Below are 20,834 nucleotides of genomic sequence, written 5' to 3'. Positions count from 1 at the left end.
GTTCTGGAAAAAAGTCCTGCTTAAAATAATAATCATGTTACACAATTTCCAGACACTTTGACGTCTAATCACTAATTAATCAAATCAATGCTAAGGAGTTGCAAATTGAATTAAAACTCAACAAGACTGTTTTGCTAAAGATGTATAACAATGAATGACAGCTTTGGTAGCATAAAAAGTGAAGAAAGTCTATTTCAAACATGCACCACATGGAAATCAGTCAATCATCAATCAATCACCCAGTGCCAATTCATAACAAATGAGGAAGCAGGTAAATACCTTTGTCATATAATCTGCAAATACCCAATGTACAAATCTTTCTGTATTCATTCAGTATGGGTACACTCTGAAGAAGTGATCTTGATATCAGCAGACTACTATCGATTCTGAGAAACTATGACCATACTTGAAGAAACGTATATCATGTCTCTGAAGCAAAATGTACTGACTCGATCAGCAGTGTAATAAGAGATTGTTCTAAATAGATGCTTGACATTCTTAGAGTAAAGGTAATATGATTCTTCACACCATGTAGAGAGGAATCTAAAGTTGGAAGGAATTTATGGCGCATGTTGTGAACGGTATTTAATGGACGCACAGAGATCATTACACTTGTCTGTCTTACAACCTGCATTAAGTCTCAGTGTGTATCTCAGATCCCTTATGCCGTCTTCTACCATCCAGTCTGTTTTATAGATTCAGCGTTAGGGACATTTAGTTAAACCCCTTACACCCAACATTGATCCATCATAGTGAGTTTTTATTCTGTGTTCAAACAGTGGTTCACCCTCGATCTAGTGTGATATTACTTGAGGACTTGCAGGAAAAAAGTCTGGATAAACTTGAGGTGAAAAATTGACACATCACATTTTCTGGATAATATCAGCTGTGTGATTTTATGTATTGTGTACAGTGTAATGTTAACTCCAATAGTAGGTCCACAGAAACCGTGAAAACATGAGAGGATTTATACAATCTGACTTCAAATCTGTTGAATTTTCTGGTGAGGAACTTCTTTTAAAACCAAGAGTGATACTGTAGCTACACCGATGTATGCACCTTCTTCCAGTCAAATGGACCTAGTCCCTTGCTTACAGTTGTATAACCTCTTGGCCTCTTGGTGGACTCTCTACTCAGCTAGAAGAAATGTTACATTCCTACTGCTGGGTGTTAATGTCAGCAGGCTGCTTGTCAACTTGAGCGAAGAAAAAACTCTCCAGAAAGTAATTGCAATGCTTGTTAATTCTTGAAATGGTTTTAATACATCAACCATTACCATACAAATCCTATATAAATTCTCACCATGGATATAACACACGCTTAGAAAATTAATTATTCCATCCACCACTGTGTCAGTTTATGAAGCCAAACGGTTTGTTTTTCCTTCTGTTTTGTATGTTGCTACTTGAGATTTGATAAGAAAAAAAATCCGAGATAATAAACAGTTGTGTGACCCCCTCCTCCTGTACATCAGACAACATGTGTAGCAGTTGTAACTAAAGGGCTTGTCCTGCAGTGATCAGGGATTAAATGACCTCTACCAGGAAAATCAAGACGTCAGGACAACAAAGTGAGGAAAACAAATCAAAACATCAATCTTCTGGGAAACAGCAGGCGGAGGATTTTAGCTGCATTGTATGTTATGTGCATAGAGATGGCTGATTTCTCTCTCTTACGCTCTTTTGAAAACAAAAAACTAAAGCCACACGATCAAAAAAGAGAAATAAAATTACATTATCTTTTGAAGGGGATTTACTTCCTAGCTTCCTCTTTCTCCTTCTCTGTTCATTTAAATTTTCTAATAATATCTACATAAAAGGTTGTATCTTTGATGGGATCTGTTTGTGTCTCATATCGTCTATCAACTTAGTAATGTGTAAAGAATCATTGTCAGAGCACTGACTTAAAAAAATAAATTACAAGTTTCATATACACAGAGGGAAGTCCAGGTTTTTTTGGCTGGGTTGGCCCAACTGGGGCCCTAACTTATGCAGGGGTGGCCTAAAGTGTGATATACTGACAAGCAAACACGAATAAATATCAATTATTTACCCTTTGTAACCTCACCAATATCTACTTTATAACACATCATAATACATAAGCTGGATTTTTTTTAACAAGACAAAAAGATGTACGTTCAAAGACACAATTTAAAGGTTTTTTTTTTTACGACATACATACTTTTCTGAGACACTGTCTTGTGTATTTTTTTAATTGCAATGTAAAGTACAAATACAAGAAACTATGCTTTATTGAGTTGAAAACTATGAGCAGCCTTTTGCAAAACAAATACCTTATAGTTGATTTTAGAGTCCCAGGTCTGATAGGGAAACAGCCAATCAGACTTAGAGATTTTTGGGCTGACCAATAAGATTTCAATGGGAGCCCATGCCACCCCTCTGGACACGCCGTTGTATGCTGTTCTCGAGAAATCTTTTGTTGACAGCTGACATCTTTTTTTTGTCTTAGACTGAACTAGCCAAATCCATCGCCTATTATAATTTATTTTGCATTAAAAAATGCCAGATTAATTTGTTGTATCTCTATGTTGGCACAAGTGACTGCTAACATATATAAAGAAAATAAAGATGAAAGTCCATAATTAAAAATGGAGAAATCTCTGACAGTGACTAGTAAAAGCATTTATATTCACCCACAATCGTTCATGTCATTTACAATGTGTAATTAATAACTTTGTTTCACTTTTCCAACTTTCAAATTCCTCTACCAAATCTTCATCGTGCACCTTAAAGTGAGTTTTTTTTTCAATATAGTTCCTGATTAATGTATGGCTTAGTTCTTCATGTGTCACACTAAGTCATGATGATCTGGACATCATACACCATTAATACATACAAATGAGCACAAATGAGCAAAAAATACTTCAGGTCAGCCCTATTGCAGTTGTTGCTTCTCTACTTACTATTGAGAGGATAAGACCAACAAAACTCCTGAGCACAGTGACTGCTGTGAAATCTCTGTCCTACTCTGTGATATCTGAGTCAAGGTGGGATTACAACGCATCGCCTGCCATGTGAAGCTGCCTTGATTGATAGGTTTTCAAGCACTCTTAGCAGATCTGCTGCAAGATTTTTGGACCATATGGGGCTTACAGTCCTCACTGCTGCACCTGCGCTGAGCTAGAGCATTACAGTAATCCTTGGTCCAGATGAAAAAAAGAAGGCTGAGGCTCCTTGAAGAGGGGTTATTGACAGTGTAAGGGCACTGTGGTAGTGACACTGCGGCATTTCCCTGTTATTTAGTTGACCAAATCCGTGTTCTTGGATGTGTCCCTGTCTAGTATTTAGTTTATTTAGTGTTTCCAGAGGACACACTTTATCAACACCTTTATTATTTAGCAGACAGTATAGGTGTAGAAAATGTTTTGTGAAAGGCATACTAAAATACTATAATGTACAAATGTACTAACCCTGAAGAGAAAGCTTAAAAGGGAGCTTATTACAAAACTTATTACACTTATTACAAAATGTCTCCTTATAGGAGAACATTTCAGAGGTTGGATACACTATTGCTTGTTCGCAGTTGTGGCTGCTTTAAAAAAGTAAGTATAGCATGTTTTTCTTTTAACTACAGCAGATGACATGCCCTCTGGCTCATCCTGGCCTGCAGGTCACTCTTTTTCAATCTTTTTCTCATTCCTGTTTGCTTCATGATAGGAAAGGGTTCAGCTGCACCATTGATTTCTTGTTCTTGTCTAAGATATATTATTAATTTCCTGTTCCTCAGTCTATTGGGTTCAATGTATTTGGTGATGATGCAACACTCCTACATGATCATGAAAAAAACCTGGCCAGTAGTTTTTTGTTAATCCTACTGAAAAAGGACACAGAAGCAATAATCTTGTTGTTTGAGGTGGTGAAATATGACTGAAAAAAGAATGACTAAAGAACTTTACCTTCAAGGTCTCTTTAAACCACTGAAGATGTGCTGATAGACCTATTTCTGAGCAAACATTAAAGCTTAATATTACTCAAAACAAAATGGAGCAGCTCCTAGCGCCATAAACTGCACATCATTATCCCCCGATATCTGCCTGGTCTCAAGATCCTATTCACAAAGCATATTGTGAAAATGATTTTCAAACTTAAACACACTTGTATAGTTTTCTGCTTTCATGTAGCTTACTGCTGTTTTGAGACTGATTGTGAAGAAAAACAGTCTTAACCTGCACCATTTGTGCTGAGCGGTGATTTCATTCTCATACAGTTTCAATTTGTCTGAGCTGGGAGAGAAGCATGGGCAACTCGAACAGAAAAAAACCAATCGCATACTGTTCATTTTTTGTCAATAATCACTCATGTCAACTCTATGGCTCGCAGCAATTACCAGCAGTTTTCAATAACATACTTGTTACCTTGCTGATGACAAGACGACCTCACCTACAATGACATATACACAATATGAGTCACCACTTCTAATGAAGGTCAAGGCAGGTCAGTGCTGCTACAGTAAATGTGTTAGGGGCTCTTTGCTGATCAGGTCTTGTTGTAACATAAGAGGCCACTTTAAAAAGCAAAGAGTAAAAGCTCTTTATACTTCGCTGTAGAGTTTTGAGCTCTTGGTTTGGGTTAGTGTTTTTTTTTTTGGCCATTGGGGGTAAACTCTACTGTCCTGCTGTGCGCAGTGTTTGTCCCCTCAGTATGCTGAGATTAAGAAAACAATTCACTGTAAACCTCTGGTTCATCTAACTCAGTTGCCTGACCTGCCCAGTTGACCAGTGAACCAAGCAGGAAAATGAAATAACTGATTAGAAATTAACATTAGACAACTCCAATGGAATATATGTTTTTATATAATGAAACAAAGCGTAATTCACTTATAAGCAGCATGTTCCTTAACAGGGTAAAAAATTGTCCTCTTCATCTTTATTTTAACCTTTTGATTATTTTACTTTAAAATTCATCAAGCAGAGCTCAAGGTTTTCTCTTTATTATCTGTTGAGCACTGTATACTCCCTCTTAGCATTTTGTTCCATTAAAATTGACCAAACAAGGACAATAACCCTCTCAGACATAACGTATTATCTACCATTACGACAGACTACCCATGAATGCTGGCAAACCATGTCGGCTTTTTGGAGCTGTTTGCTTTCTGGCAGAAGAAAGACAAATGATGGAATGCTGCTAAAAGCCACAACAGTACAGCTACATGTTGTATTTGAGCCTTTTGGTAAACAGGGAGGGTTGTGTGATATTGTGTATGCTGAGACCCAGACTCAACTTCAATCAAATTGCTGAAGTTTAGAGCTGCATTGTATACAAAACAATGCAGGAGAAACAGAAAGACATTTTGGATACTTTAAAAGACAAGCCTCTCGGCTCTACGGATCGATGTTTGACACCACTGAATGTCATGTACTGTATAACAAATATTCTCAATCCAAATCTCTGTTGCAAGCATGCAAGTGTTTGTTCTGCATGTGCTTCTGCATGTATTGGATAAAACAGATGATGGAGCAAGCGCACCTGTCAAAGACCTTGGTGTGGGTCTCAGCTTACGACTGTGTGCAGCCCAAGCAAGAGTTATTGTAAGAAGCATACAAGAGGGAGAATAGCTGGAGTACGGCTGTCCTTCCCATTCCACGGGCAGTAAAACTCATTTATGTACGACCATCTTTCTAATGCATTCTCTAAAGGGCAGGAACAAGCTGCGTCATAGATCTCACAGATGGTTTTAGGTGGTTTAAGGAACAGTTTATTTCTGCATCGTCATGATAGGATAATAAAAGGGATGGCAATGTTCATTAGAGCTGAACCTTGAGGGTAAGATTTGCAAAGATAAAATCAAAGTCAGTGCCACTGAATTAGTCAGCTACTGTATTAAAATAAAGGACTTGCTTTTGCAAACTGACAGGCTGCTTGGTAACATTAGCTATTGGCTGATGGTAGGTAGCGGTTCAACAAAGGTTTTAGTTCTTTTTGGATTTTCAAACTTATGAGATTCTTAATGTTCATTTGACTCACAACTTGAAAAACAGATCCGTGTGACACAACATTTAAGCATCCATCCCTGGTGTGATGTCACAGAAAAATGGCAGAAGCTTGAATATGGTCGATGGGACACATGATCACATTAGGTTGCTTTAAGAAAACAAAAAACTCAAAATACATTACGAAATATCTACACAAAATAAGATCTAAATGTAAATGTTCAATAAGCTGGCAACATGAATAACTTGATATCATGGATCTATCTACTAGAAATATTCTGAAGAATACTCAAGACATAATCTTAATAATTTATTTTTAAAAGTACAACCAGAACAACAAATAAGGGACCATTAGGCTTAATAGATGCTTACATTAGGACTCCATCGAGCACATTGTAGGTGCATAGTCTCTCTAAGAACATCCTGACATTAAGTAAAAAGGATAGAAGGAATCAAATTTGCAGCAAGGCTATTATCAGGCTATTATCTGTCTGTATTATCTGCCTGTCTGTATACTGCTACTGGATGCCTTGAATTTCCCTCGGGATCAGTAAAGTATCTATCTATCTATCTATCTATCTATCTATCTATCTATCTATCTATCTATCTATCTATCTATCTATCTATCTATCTATCTATCTATCTATCTATCTATCTATCTATCTATCTATCTATCTATCTATCTATCTATCTATCTATCTATCTATCTATCTATCTATCTATCTATCTATCTATCTATCTATCTATCTATCTATCTATCTATCTATCTATCTATCTATCTATCTATCTATCTATCTATCTATCTATCAGGCTGCACTTGACGCTATACACTAGTGCATTAGTGCTGTCTCAAGAAAATGACACTTCCTCATACCTGCTTAAAAAACATCTGAGGGTGAGCTTTTTAAATCACAGCAGGGTGTTGTATTCACATAATATCCCTGCTATTCGATTAAACTGTACTTCTTAACATACATTTTTGAGAATATTTACAAGTCGTTTCTTTTCTCCATATATAAGGGCATCTGCCTTTCCAGGTGTCCTTCAAGCAAGTAACATACAGAGGCTGAAAGATGAGAAACTTATGGTAGGATAAAGCATAACGTTATGACAATGGTGGTTCCCACAGCATTTCTGCAAAATCATGTGGTTCAATTCTATGGGCGGAGACCTCATTACATGAGTGCGGATGTTTAAAGGGGCGATATGAAACTTTGTCACATAATTAAATAATGCTTTATTGCCCATTAGTAAGAGAACGGTTAACTGATGTTGAAAATGACACATTCCCTTGCTATCTGTGTTGCCAGTATAATATTTTTTTTTGTTGACGAACTCTGCGAAAGCTGCAGGAAGTGATGTCTATGCGTGTCCTTGGCGTCCTCGTCACACAGCTCTGCTTACGGAGAGCCGATGAAGATGCTAACTCCTGTATGTACGAGCACGCAAGCGAAAGCAAGCAACATGATGCTGGTGCAGTTAGCCTAGCCGCTGGCGGTGTCACTAGAAACACAATATTTTTCAAAGTAACATACTAGTAAAGTAAAACTTTTCAAAAAAAAAAAAATAAATAAAAAATTGCTAGCTGGAAGTTATCAGCACTGTAAAAACTGTTTGGATCTGCCATATGTTTGTGTGGATGATTCATTAAACTGCCCTTTGACCTACAAACGGTAGCAAAAGCATTGTAGGATCTTCCTATAGGCAGTCTTAATTAAACTACAGAGGTGTCTTTTGCTAGAAACAACAGGAAAAAGTCATATATTTTTAAACTCTATAAATTGCAGCACAAATTAAGACACATGGAACATAAGGACGCTGTAAGTGGAGTGACCATTGATTCTGCATGACGCGTTCATGGGATAATCTGGTTTCTGCTCTGGCTGGTGTGCAGATGGCGCAGCGAGGGAAAAAATGGGAACAGGCAGGCTATAGGGCTGCTGCAGATATTCACCCCTAGATAAGCCCTGCTGTTCAATACACGTCGACCGGCAGGTTTGTGCATTCCAATCCAGATACAGACTGTCGTCAAATAGGAGATAGAAAGTAAAGACAGATAGAAATAAAAGCTACAGTATGTTTGTTTCTGTGAGTGCACCTAGGGTTTCAAACATGTACATGTACCACAATTGATCTCAGAACAGGAAGTACCTGTGATGTTCTTACACACAACAGAGCCGCTGTGAAGTAACCTTCCACTTTCAGTATCCATTATTGCTTTCATCAAGTCACAGACAGGCACAAGAAGGAGGCATGTGCTGCACACAACAGGAGCTCCATCCTCCTGAGCCCATGTGTATAGTGTTAAACATTTGCCCTGATTGCTCCTGTGAGTGAGCTGCAGGTGTGTGTTCTGCTCAGTTGTGTTTGGCCGCCTGCTTGCATGCACTGTCTCAGATTAGTTGTAATTAACGTCTCTTCACCTCACGTGTGACACGCTTGGCAGGTATTGCACTTAAATTGTCTCTTGCCCTGATTCAAGGGGAACGGACCTTTATTTAATTTATGTATGAAAGAAGAGAAGAATACCCTTTCTGCCCTTTGCCTTGCAGTAACAAAAATAAACATGAGACAGACATAACACACGTCACAGAGAGAACGAGGCATCGAGAGGAAGGGAGGATTAACTTCTCATCCAGTCTTTGCTGTTGTATAGATTGTAAGTAGCTTATTGCACAAAGCAGCCTGCATGTAACCGGTGCGTTTGCATGATTTGTTTTGGGAGTTTTTTCATCTGTGTGTTGAACAGCAGTGACCTCAGGCAGCCGACTGAGAGCTTTGGGCCTAAAATAGTCAGACTGAAGAATCTGGCAGGCTGAGTGTGTCTCAAACTGCATCCAAATCTATAAAAGGGCAACAGGTTTACTTTGATATAAACCATGGCATCTGTGATCCTGGGTGTTACAAAAGGTAACAGGGATACAGTGGAAGTCTTGACTAGATTGTGCTTCTCTTCCACATCAATTGATGTTTAGCTGTGCACAGCCAAAGGAGCAATTATAATACGGTTTTACATTTTAACAGATTTAACTTTTTCTTTTTTTTTGATTAAAAGAAAAGCATCAATCTTATTTTAATATTCAATCATTTCATTGCGATATTTAAGAAGTTTGTTTATGATTTAAATATTGGCATGTTGGGGCTGATTTGGGTATTATGCATACCTGCAATATTCTCCTTGAAGGACTTAGGCTTTGCTTCAATTCTTGGTTTCTTTTTGCTGATGCCCATCATCATGCAATTTAATTTGGGTGTGCTCATTTAAATCCTTCTCTGCAGTGCTTTGCACTGATAATCCAATTGTCTTGTTTAATCCGTTTTATTCAAGTTGAATTTGTTTTACTTTTTTAAATAATGTTTCTTTAAAGATTTATTTTTGTACTTTTAATCGTTGTTGTTTATGCGTCTATCTAGACAGGATAGTTGAAAGCGTTTGAAACCTGGGGTGGGGGGAGAAAGAGAGACAAAGTGGGGAATGACATGCAGGAAAGGGGCCAAAGGTCAGATTTGAACCAGGACTGCCCGCCGTAAGCTCCACAGCCTCTGCTCACAGGGTGCAGGAAAAAACATCCAAGCCCAGGTAATAGTTTTTAAATCCTATTAATGTCTTTTTCCATATTCTTTCATTTTTATCTTGTCCTTTTTTCTGTAGATGTCTACCATGTCTCCCTGTGAATATCCTTATGAAGCAAAATATAAATGTTCATTGTAAGAAACATTAGTCATCCTCAGATGTAGCTGATATTAAATGGTGGGTAGTTTATTAATTATTATTACATTTTGGCATAATTCATACAGTCCACACTAAAGTAGTCATAGCATGATTTCTTTTGTACCATGAGTCTGTTTCATAGAGTATCCAAGAAAACAACTGCTTGGGGAATCATTAGCTGATGCTGAATTACACAAACGTGATACAGAAGATTTTTCCAATTTTCTTCAAAAGAGTGTCACTATGCATTAATTCCATAAAGTACACATATATTCAAATGAAATTATCTGAAGCCAGTCAATATCCTCCATCTGAGGCAATCAGTAGCTCTCAGAAGGAAAATCAAATAGCTTACAAGTTGGACAAATTTGACGTTTTATATTTCCAATTAAATGCATTTAATGCCAGAAACCCTGACTTTCTGAGGTAGCCTACTTCACTTTCAGAGTCATACAGTCAAAGGCAACCAAGGAATGTCTGCAGCAAATTGATTTTATATTTGTTTGAGGAGAAAAGAAGCCACTTGGGTGCAGGTATGTCTTCTTTATAGTTCTGTGCACCTAGTATTAAATTGGGTTTACTTCATTTTCGCATAGGACATAACTCAAGATACATACATGACATGATGCATCAAATGGAAGTGATTATAGTTTGTAGTTTGTTGTAAATTTCTCCAATCCATTCTTTAACAAATCCGGACCTTTTCCTTGAGAAGTGAAAGTTATCATATGCCTAAATGATTTTGCAAATTTAGCTGTCAGCACAGATGTACACACTTTATTTTTTGTGTTTTTGCTAGGAGTGTTTGATTGTGTGTGTGTGTGTGTGTGTGTGTGTGTGTGTGTGTGTGTGTGTGTGTGTGTGTTTGTGTGTGTGTGTATGTGGGCGTGTGTGCTGCTCTTACCTGGATACAACGAGGGGCAAAATGAGCATTTTCAACATCCTCATTAGCAGCTCTCCAGGAAACTGGAAGTACTTCACCTCCTGCAAATGGCAGAGTAATTGTTTTTAAAGACAATGCCCAACAATGCAAGAAAAGTAAAAGCATTGCTCACTAACATGAGTGGTTGGATTTCTGTTTTGTTTTAGCAACATTGGTAGGACAACAAAACAATGTTTTGAAGACCCAGTTGGATGTAAAAAAAACTGTCTCAAAAATGTTCACGCAGGGCATGGAGTTCCTCAGGGATTAGTTAGTCCTTAATACTCAGTAATTTACATATCGTTAATTAAATATAGAAAACTCCTTCTAATTTCTAATGATATTTATGATGTAGAGCTATGACCCTAAGCTAAACCAATTCAGTTATTGAATGTACTGAGAACATCTGCTAGCTATTCTAAAAAAAACATTGATGGTATGGATGATGAAACTAACAAGGTAAAAATACATTGTAAAGCCAGTCTTTAATTATTCTTTTCAATGGAAATGTTTAACACTGGTATGTTGGTGTGTAGGGTGTTGATTTCTTGCCAAGAGTTGATTTAGGACATACAACTAGATATTTTACTTTCCAATCTCTTCCTCATTCCTTATAGCCTACGGACCTATAACTCAACAAATGTAATTTTTTTCCCCATAAGAAATAACTCTTACAATGTTGTTTTACATTAAAAGACATACAGTATGAGAGTGAGTTGACTTTTCAAGAAGAAGGTGTTTAATTGTGCAATTAAACAAAGTACATTGCAGATTTGATGGCTGTAATATTCTGACAATGTAAACACAAAGTACCTTTTTCATTGTTGGTTCTGAAGCAAAGGATGGCCTTGCTCAGAAAAAAATAAAAAGAAGTTCTCCGACAAAGCTATTAGCCACAGAGTGCACTTTGTCATCTGGTTTTCTGTTCTGAATTCAAAGTCTCAAACTGCTTTTAGCTTTAGTGCTGTTGTTGCTGAACAAGTCAACAACATCTTTGTCCCCCACTCCTTTTCAAAATGTTCTTGGAGCATTTTCCTGTAAAAAATGTTGGTTGCCCTTCAGCACTAAACAAAACATTACATTTTTGTCCGTTTGAGTAGTTCAAAAAGATGCTTTTTTTTAATCTATTGTCTTTGTTTACGATGGTGCCAGTGTTCATTTTTGAAAACGTATTTCTTAGAGGTTCTCGCAGTCAACTCACCAGATTCTCTTGTATGTTCCAAGAAGCAAGCAACAAAACTTGAGGTGACAGAGCCTTTGCAGTGGCTGCCCTAAATGTTTAAATCTTTTAACATCAGAACTGCTCTATCCATTAAACATTTTAAATCTCTGCTTTAGACACTTTTGCGTTGGCTTTTAGTACAAATTGACATTTCAATATGCTCATATTTATAGTGTTTATATTGTTCTTTTTTATTCATGTGAATCCAGTATAGTACATAGTATACTGTACAGTGTTTTAACCTGTACAGTATACTTCGGTCATCTAAGGTAGTTTTAAATTTGCATTATGGCTGTATGTTGTCCCCCTTTACCGTTTTTCCCGTCTCTCCTTCTGTTTTCCCAGGTGAAACAACTGATCAACTAACGAGGTGCACCTGGCGTTAGTGCCTAAAAGTCCAGTGCCGGCATTAGGAGAGGACAGGCTTCAGGAATTGAGAAATCTGCGATTCTCAGTCAGTAAGTGTGTCTTGTTGTTGTGATTAGTTACATTAATTTCTGAGTCCATTAATTTCTTGTCTTTGTTATGATTTAGTTGTCTTTATATTACACCATGGTGCCCACTGCACATATCTTCAACAGCACTTGCCACATTGTCAAGCATAACTTATTTCTTTGTTATCCTTTTTCATTATAAATATGGTTTAAAGCATGGGATGCAGTGTGTTATTAGATAATATATCTGTGTTTACATAAGTCTGAATGATATCTGTATGTTCTCATTTGTATTCATAGATGAGCTCTCACTGGGACAGACTGGAGTCAATCCTAGCTGTCATTTGGCCAGAGGCCTGGTACACCTTTCACTGCTTGCCAGTCAATCGGGACTCTTACATATTGACAGACAACCAGTCACACTCACATCCACACCTATAGGCAATTTAGAGTTACCAATTTAACTAACAAGTACATGTCTTGGACTGTTGGAGAAAAATAGTTACCAACCAGACAGATTAATATTTGTGTCTCAGTGTCTTAAAGGTACAGTACTCTACACAAACTGTTAGCAGATCAAAGATTGAGTGTGAGATATTGTCAGTTCTCAGTGTGCCTATGCTACGATCATGCTGTTTCTCATCAACAGAACATTAGCTGCATGAGATCACCTTAAGGGATTGAGTGCAGACAGAGTATAACAATAAAAATGCTCATTACATCCTGCTCAGCACTAAATGACAGACCTGGTGAAAACTGGGGAGCAGCAGCTAAAAAGCTGGTAGGTGGGGACCACATCTATGCTAAAAAGAGACCCAATACTTGTATCATGATATTTCAATAATTGTTTAAAATAATTAGTGTCTATTCAATGTGCAAACACTTTTTGCAAACACATTTACCCAAACAACCTTATACATATATGGTGTGCCAGTTTGGCTATCATGCCCATCAAAAGCAGAGGTTCTGGTTCTTTAAGTGAGCGGGATGATGTGTTTAAAAAACAGGAGAAAAAAAACCCACGGAGTAGAGTAGAAAAAACAACAAAAAAAGTCCATCTCCATCCACCCATCCACCCATCCATTCTTTCTTTCTTTCTGCAGCAAGAAAAATGTGTCACTCTCTCCTGCCCTTTTAACTGACCAAACACAGTCACTGTTTCTTTAAGATGTGTGGTACATGCTGGTACACAAAGACAGACACAAGGTGCATAAATACTTTTGTAGAATTTACAAGAAAATACATCAGGGGCTGCAAGTCAAGCACCCATGAACACACTTAACATATTCAATGTTTTTGTGAGCTTTTTGTCCACCTTTGATGTGCATGTTCCTAATCTTTACCTGACTGTGGGAGTGCAGGCCTCAAGCATAACAATGTTAATAAGTGTCAGTTACAATCAAGCTCTTTTATAACCTGTTCCCACAATTCCAATTAAGCATATCAACTCCAGCTTAATCTCTCTGTGTGATGCTGAGAATGGTTATGTTTTTAAAATTGGTGTTACTGAAACATCTTAGATAAGCTAATAAGGGTTTGTGAGAGCTGAGGAAGAACAACCAAGCCACAAAAATGTGCAGTAACTATGTAGGTGAATCAAGACAGGTTTGTTTTACTTTGAGATCAAAAAAACTAGTTCAGATTTTAAATAATGGAACAAAAAGCTGAACAAGAAAAAGATTAACACACTACTCAAACTTACTTTTAATTTTCTGTTGTATTTATATCTTTATTTGCCCTGTTATTTCACTATTATGTTTTATGATTATTATTCTGTTGCCTTGCCAACTAATGCAACATGTTTTGCATAACAAATTATGTGCTTTTTAAATATTCTCTCCAATGCTTTTCTTGATGAAAAAACTTTTCTTTCACTACTTCTCTTCAGAGTGGGTACAAAAAGGTTTAGATTACTTTTAGGTGAATCATCACTGCTCACTTTATTTGATTGTGTTCTCACACGTTTAATTAGTCTTGTCAGTGAAACTGCAAAAGATATCTCTTCATAAAAAAATCCTTATTTTTATATAAGCTAGGTCAAAGAAATGATGTGCGCCAAGGCCAATTTACTTAATGTATTCAGGATAAAATCATAAACTACGCATGGAGGTAGCAGAAGAAGAAACCATTCATGATGTTTCTATAGGATTCTATTGGAATGTGTGAATCTCTCATTTGTGCATCAAGTGTACTTTTAAGGTGCTCATTAAGAAACCTTCACCTGAGGTCACCCACTTGTTTGTAAGCCTTAAATTTGCCATTTTGGCCATCTTGTATTTCTGTTTTTAACCAGCAATGATGATAAATGGATGTATGTGCATCTTAGGTTCCTCTCTTGGTAGACATGTTACATCGGCTAAAGTAGCCAGGAATAGTGAATGGAATGTCCCGGTTGGTTTAATGAGATGTTAATTGAATGGTCAGAGTGATAAATTAGGCAGTAGGACTGCTTTATTATGACTGAAAGAGTCAAATGTTCACATGGTAAAAAACACTATTTAGAAAGACTTGTTGTCGATGGTCTGACAGATGTGGCTGCTTTGTTGGTTGGCTCTGCGGTATACATAGTTGAATTTCCAGAAATCATACAGTAGCTGTTTAGCAATATATTAGGAGTCATATACACAAAGCAGCAGCACAGTCTGGGAAGATGATATATCAATAACGTTTCTAACATTTGGACATGTTATACAGACAGTTGTGTACATTTTCTAAGTAAACTGGCTCTAAAGAACATTAATCTCTTGACATTTCAAAAAGCTGATGTTTTTGATAATACTTACTTAACACTACATTGATATGAGAATCAGTTAATTAATAAAGGAATTAACAGATAAACTGATAACAAACAGCATCTCTGATAACAACACCCTGTCTTCTTTTCCAGGACTCACTTAACTTTCTTATATTGTGTTGAGACTTGCCGTCTGCTGACTCCTCCGGCTCTTTCTGCTCCTTTGCAGTGCCTTGGTCTGTAGCATTTGATTGGTTTCTCTTCTGGTGTCATATAATCAGACGTATTTTTTAAACAAATGCAATGTTCCTTAAACCTGTTCCACTGCTTGCCAATGAAAGTGGAACAGGTTTAAGGAACTTCAACATAAGCTTCTATTAAAACTAAGAGGCCTCCGCTATATTTTTTCTATGAGAGCAGCGTGACCATTTCTGTCTTCTCGGCTATTTATCGTCACCCTAGCACATGTAACACCGTCTACTTTAATCCAGCTTCAGCACCCTCTTCATTATCGACTAAACACTGAAATCTATTTTGCTACAGTGACAGAAACAATTCTATGAGGAAGCAGCAGATTGCTTGCTCATACAATTTAATTATTCTGCTCTTGTCCGGGGATCAAAACTCTCTCCATGTGTGACCTCATTCTAAATAAATGAAATTATTTCTGGATCTGCTTGTCAGGGACATTTTTCCCGCTGACTTAGTCGATTATTGCTCACTTTGAGGTTTGGCTGATCAGGGTCATGAGAGGCACTCTAAAAGCTAAAAGGCTTCCTTTTTTACTTCCTTTCGAGGGAATTAAAATCATCCTGACAGGCCTAGTGTGGGCAGATTGTTTGGCCTCTTGCCCACATTCTCAGCTCTTTGTGTGTTTGTGACAGGGATACAATAAAGGAACAGTGCTTGTCAATAGAAAACCCCATTCTACCTAATCTGTCAATTATTTTAGTCCTCTGTGAATGCTAAAAACAAGCAAAATGGATCTACATGGTGTCTTGAGTTGTCTCAAAGTTTCCTTTTGATTTTTTACTCTTTTGTCGTTTTTTTCTTGCTTGCCTCTTTATCCTATTTTAAAAAGTATCCTGAAACTTATGGTTTAACAGAGTGTATTTTATTGTATTAGTGTTGTTTAAGGAGGAATATGGTACTTTTGGGTCCCTTGAGCACTAGCATGAAACCAAAACAAACTGTTATTTGGCCATAAATCCGACCCTCCTCCAGAGACACACCTACTGTGACTCTTCTTACATTCACACAAAGGGTTTGAGCACAAGCAGCGGACAACATTTTGCTTGGCTTGTGCTGTAATTGCCTGTGGCTTGCATTGTTGTGTTAGCAGGCTAATGTTAGCACACAGCACACAGCTTTACATTGCATATACATTTAAACAGTATGACCGTGACCTAAAAATGCTGAAGTGACATCACAATAAATAGTGATTATGCTCTTCTTCTTTTCTCTAGTCCTGGACTAAAATGTTTTTATATGCACCATGTAGATAGATAGATAGATAGATAGATAGATAGATAGATAGATACTTTATTAATCCCGAGGGAAATTCAGGAAAATCATGTAAACATGATGTAAACACCTCTCGGACACAAGCGCCTCTCTCTCGTCCTGTCATGACTCAGAGGGACACTGTCAGAGGATAAACTTGATTTCTGCTATATTATATGTTATAATGTTATGTAATAAAATGTTGCACATACTGTACTCCTTTTAATCATGTCCATTAGGACATCAAACCACCTGCAATTATAGCGCACCTTTTGTCACTTGACTTCACCATGAAAGCTTACCAACTAGCTCTGTCAATTACCATTATTTCTTCCCTCCGTCCTTTATAAGGTCTGTAGTATCATTTCCTATAGACATGTGCCCTGTAGACATGTGTATCTATATTCTCATTATCATTACTTGCATTGTGTGGTTACAAGAAATTACATGCTGCTCAGTAGACTTTGTCTTTATAAACCTTCACCTTAGTAAAGACGGTGTTTACATTATAAACTGTTATCCACTATGGTAAAGAGATGTAATCTGCGCCTGTGTGCATGTAATAAGCTGAGAGCCCTAAGAGCTCAGCCTGTAGATGCACAGGCCAAGATAACAGCAGCTCGTCCTGTACAGTACCAGCTCTGTAAGCATGAGCAGCAAGATGACAACCAGACTGAAAGTACCAAAAACCCCATGAATGGCATCAACTTTCACCATGGGAAAAAACTGCCCGAAGGAGGGTTGAATAAAATAACATCTCTGACCACCTATAAAAATCATGCCAACCACTGCGATAAAGCAAAAAAAGAGGCGTAGATAAGTTTTTCCCCACGCCTATAATCAAAGGGTTTGAAAAATGGATGTTTTTGATGTTTGTATCAGTTCCTTCACCTGAGGGGCGCACTGCCTTTGGATTCTGTATAGATGAATAAAGCTTTTATGATCACAGACTTTGCTGTCTTCTGGTCCTGACTTTGAGGAACACTCTGACTCTACTTAAATGATAACTCAGACTTACAAAATGTTGTGTTTATATTGGAGTCCCACCTCAGGCTACTTCTGGCCCATGGGTCTCTCCACATTTGACACCCCATCACACTCAATTCAAGTCCAATTAGCTTATCCTTGAGATTAAAGGGATACTTCACCCATTTACATGAAGCTTTGTATCATTAGAAACATGGTAGTTGTGTTGAATGGTCGTAAATCCAACCCTCATTTTGCCCTGAGACGAGAAAAACGTGTTTTTCTTTGCTTGAAAGTTTTCTTCATGTGATGCAAAAAGCGTCATATTGCATTTTAATCTGCACGGTAAGCAACAAATAGTCACATAATGCTTTTTGATGGCACACTACGAGTCTTTAAATAACATGTTTCAGATCAATATCCTCTGTTTACATCTGACTTCAGGTTCTCATTTCTTGCATAAATCAGTTCAAAAGCAGTCTTGCTGTTGTGAGAGTCTCATGTTTCCTCCTCATACTTATGACCAGTAAGTGCAAACTCCCCCATGTGGCACAATAAATGAGGTAGTAATGATACATTTACCTGCAGCTGCATGATCAGAATTAATTTAATTTTTACTCTTATACCCAAGAATGAAAATGTGCTTTTGTTAGTTTGTGGTCGAACAGATACAGAGTCACTCGAGGCATTTTGTCTCTTATTGGCAGTGTTATGAATTCAGCCTGGTTGCCTCAGTGAACATGACCAAGTCATGACCAAGAACATGACCAAGTTAATACTATGAATTACTATATCTATCTATCTATCTATCTATCTATCTATCTATCTATCTATCTATCTATCTATCTATCTATCTATCTATCTATCTATCTATATATATATATATATATATATATATATATACACGCACACACACACACACACACACACACACACTGGTAATTTAAATTCTAATGGAGAGAAAAATGTTATCATTCAAATCCATATATAATCAGTTTTATTCTGCTCAGTCTCATGCACCCTTAAATCCAGTATCTATTGTTGGCTTCTTCACATTCACTGAATTAAAACTATCCATTTGCACTTCCCATTCATGCTGTCTTGTTTTAAATATACAACTGACTGGATGTCTCTGTGAGCGATTGATAACTAATCTCCTCTGCATCAATCCCTTGCATGGATGCATTTAGTCCAGCTGAGAGCTTGCTGGCTAGTTTCACATTTTAAAACAAAAACCCCTTCCCTTTTCTTGCATGAATCTAAGCTTACATTGTGACTTGAAAAGAGGAGCAATGTCCTTATGTATGAATATGAAATGTATTACATGTGTAAGAGCTGGCTTACCATTTTCATTTATTGTCTCTCTTATATTCTCCCATCTAAAACCAGCTGAAGCGAAAGACTGTGAGTGGCTGGAATCATATAAATGGTCTTTTTCACTGTGAGCAGTGATGGAAAGAAACTCTTTTCTACCATTATGTGCCAAAACCCTTTTTCCTTCTGTCCGCCAAGGCTCAATTAATGCAATCATTTAATCATTTCTTTCTCTTAACTTTGAAAATCCTGTAAGGGTTTTTTAAAAACCCTTACAGGATAATGTTTCATTTAAAGGAGGGCAAAGATTAAGTTATTTGAGCTGCAATGGGACTTATAGTAAATTTTCAAGCTTGGTGAAATTGAGAATATGGCTTATTTGGTTCGGTTTTTGGCGTCCTTTTGACGATATTAAGGATGTGATTTTGCAGTGAAATTATTTATTTTAAGCAGATTTCTTCTAATTGGAAAATATGAAAAACTTCAAAAATGCAACCTTTTGTATCACTGATTTTGTTTTCCAGGGTAGAGAAGGCTGAATGTGTGGCTTAGGGACATTCTTTAAAATCACACGCCATTTTTTAATTAAAAAATATTTATATCTATTATTAATTTCTGCTTTTATATTATAGAATGTGAAAACTGAAACTGAAAGAAGATTCTTTTTGTTTTCTCACAAAGAAGGTACATATCTAGTGTGTGGGGGTATGCACGTGTGTGTGTGACTGTGGAAATGTTGGCACATTGAGTGCAGGTAAAGACAGATGTAGAAACCATGGAACTCGGTAATCTCTTGTATTAGCAGTTTTGGCCGCTGAATCTATCTTGGCATTTAAGCAGGAGACAGGAGGTAACACAGGAACACTTGGGGAGGTGTGTGTGTGTGTGTGTGTGTGTGTGTGTGTGTGTAGGGGGGGGGGGGGGGGGGGACATGAGGGTGGGATAGTGTGAGGGGAAACCAGGGGGCACAATCACCACCAACTGACCTGCTCGGAGAGACGCTTCCCTCTGAGGAAGAAGCCAAGCAGGCAGCCGATAACCACGGCCAGAACAGACAGGATGAGCAGTCCGTTCTGCTTGCAGACATTCTTCACCCGGCCCCATACTTCTTCCAGAGCTACTGCCATCCTCTTCCTCCTGGTCCTGACTGCAACTTTGCAGAACCTGCTCAGAAAACCCTCCTGAACAAGCCCCCCACCCCCTCTTACCAACTATTCAGCCATATAGAGGCAGCACAGAGTCAACAGCCGCCACCACACTGGAACAAAAAGCAGAGCGTGGATGGAGGCAGCAGGTGTGGGCGACAAAGATAAAGGCAGACTGAACGAGGATAATGCCGAATTGAAAAGTAGAAACTAAAAGAAAAAGTTCAAAGAAAAAGGTTGGGATTAAGTTTTAGGAAAAGGGGAAAGTAAATTAAAAGAGGTAGTCGTCCACATATAAAGCACTTCACAAGGTTTTGAGCTTCGTCCTTCTTCAGTTATTCCAAATGAGGCTAAGAGCATCTCACAGACACACTCTCCATCTGTGTCTGTCTCTGTCCATCAGCGTCTGTCTGACACTGTCAGCTACCTCCTGCTCTGCCCCACCAAGACATTTTTTCTGGTGGCCAACAGGGGGCTCTGCGACAGCTGGTGGTATTGTCATCAGGGTTAATACTACGATCCTATTAGGCCATGCTGTACGACTCACATGTAAGGCTGGATTAGAGAGCTCTCTGAACAATTGGACAGAGGATTGTTCCAGATCACAAAAAAAGAAATACAACGAAAAAAACTGCACAAGTGACATACATGAGGTAAATAAGATCCACATACAAAACAGGGCTTTGCATTTGTTTTAAATATTTTACAGAACATATTGATGAAGACATTCCTTGAGGTATATGCACAGAAATAAACAAATCAGTGTGTCACCAGCTGATTTATCACTAATCATATTTCTAATCATGTTCTCAGGCACAAACACAAAGACACACACAGGGGTATGTGATTTATTCTCTTCTACAAACAGACATACACTGCTTCAACATACATGTGAAAACATCACGTGGAATGAAATCCAGGACATAGACAGA

The 20,834-nt window shown here is 37.7% G+C and overlaps 1 protein-coding gene across 1 annotated transcript in view; it reads right to left on the bottom strand.

Moving 5' to 3' along the window:
• The window catches only part of slc1a7a (solute carrier family 1 member 7a), a 37,067-nt gene extending 16,838 nt beyond the window's left edge, over nt 1–20,229 (bottom strand). Inside the window, exons 1-2 of the mRNA XM_079348523.1 lie at nt 19,744–20,229; nt 10,567–10,646 (exon numbers count right to left, since the gene is read on the bottom strand). Coding sequence (XP_079204649.1) covers nt 10,567–10,646; nt 19,744–19,884 — 221 coding nt within the window. The 5' untranslated portion in view covers nt 19,885–20,229. The remainder of the gene's footprint in view (nt 1–10,566; nt 10,647–19,743) is intronic.
• Between the last annotated feature and the right edge of the window lie 605 nt (nt 20,230–20,834).

The sequence above is a fragment of the Symphodus melops genome (genome assembly GCF_947650265.1).
Source record: "Symphodus melops genome assembly, chromosome: 7".
Lineage (NCBI taxonomy): Eukaryota > Metazoa > Chordata > Actinopteri > Labriformes > Labridae > Symphodus > Symphodus melops.
The sequence above is the reverse complement of the archived record's forward strand: the minus strand, read 5'-3'. Positions and strand labels throughout refer to the sequence as shown.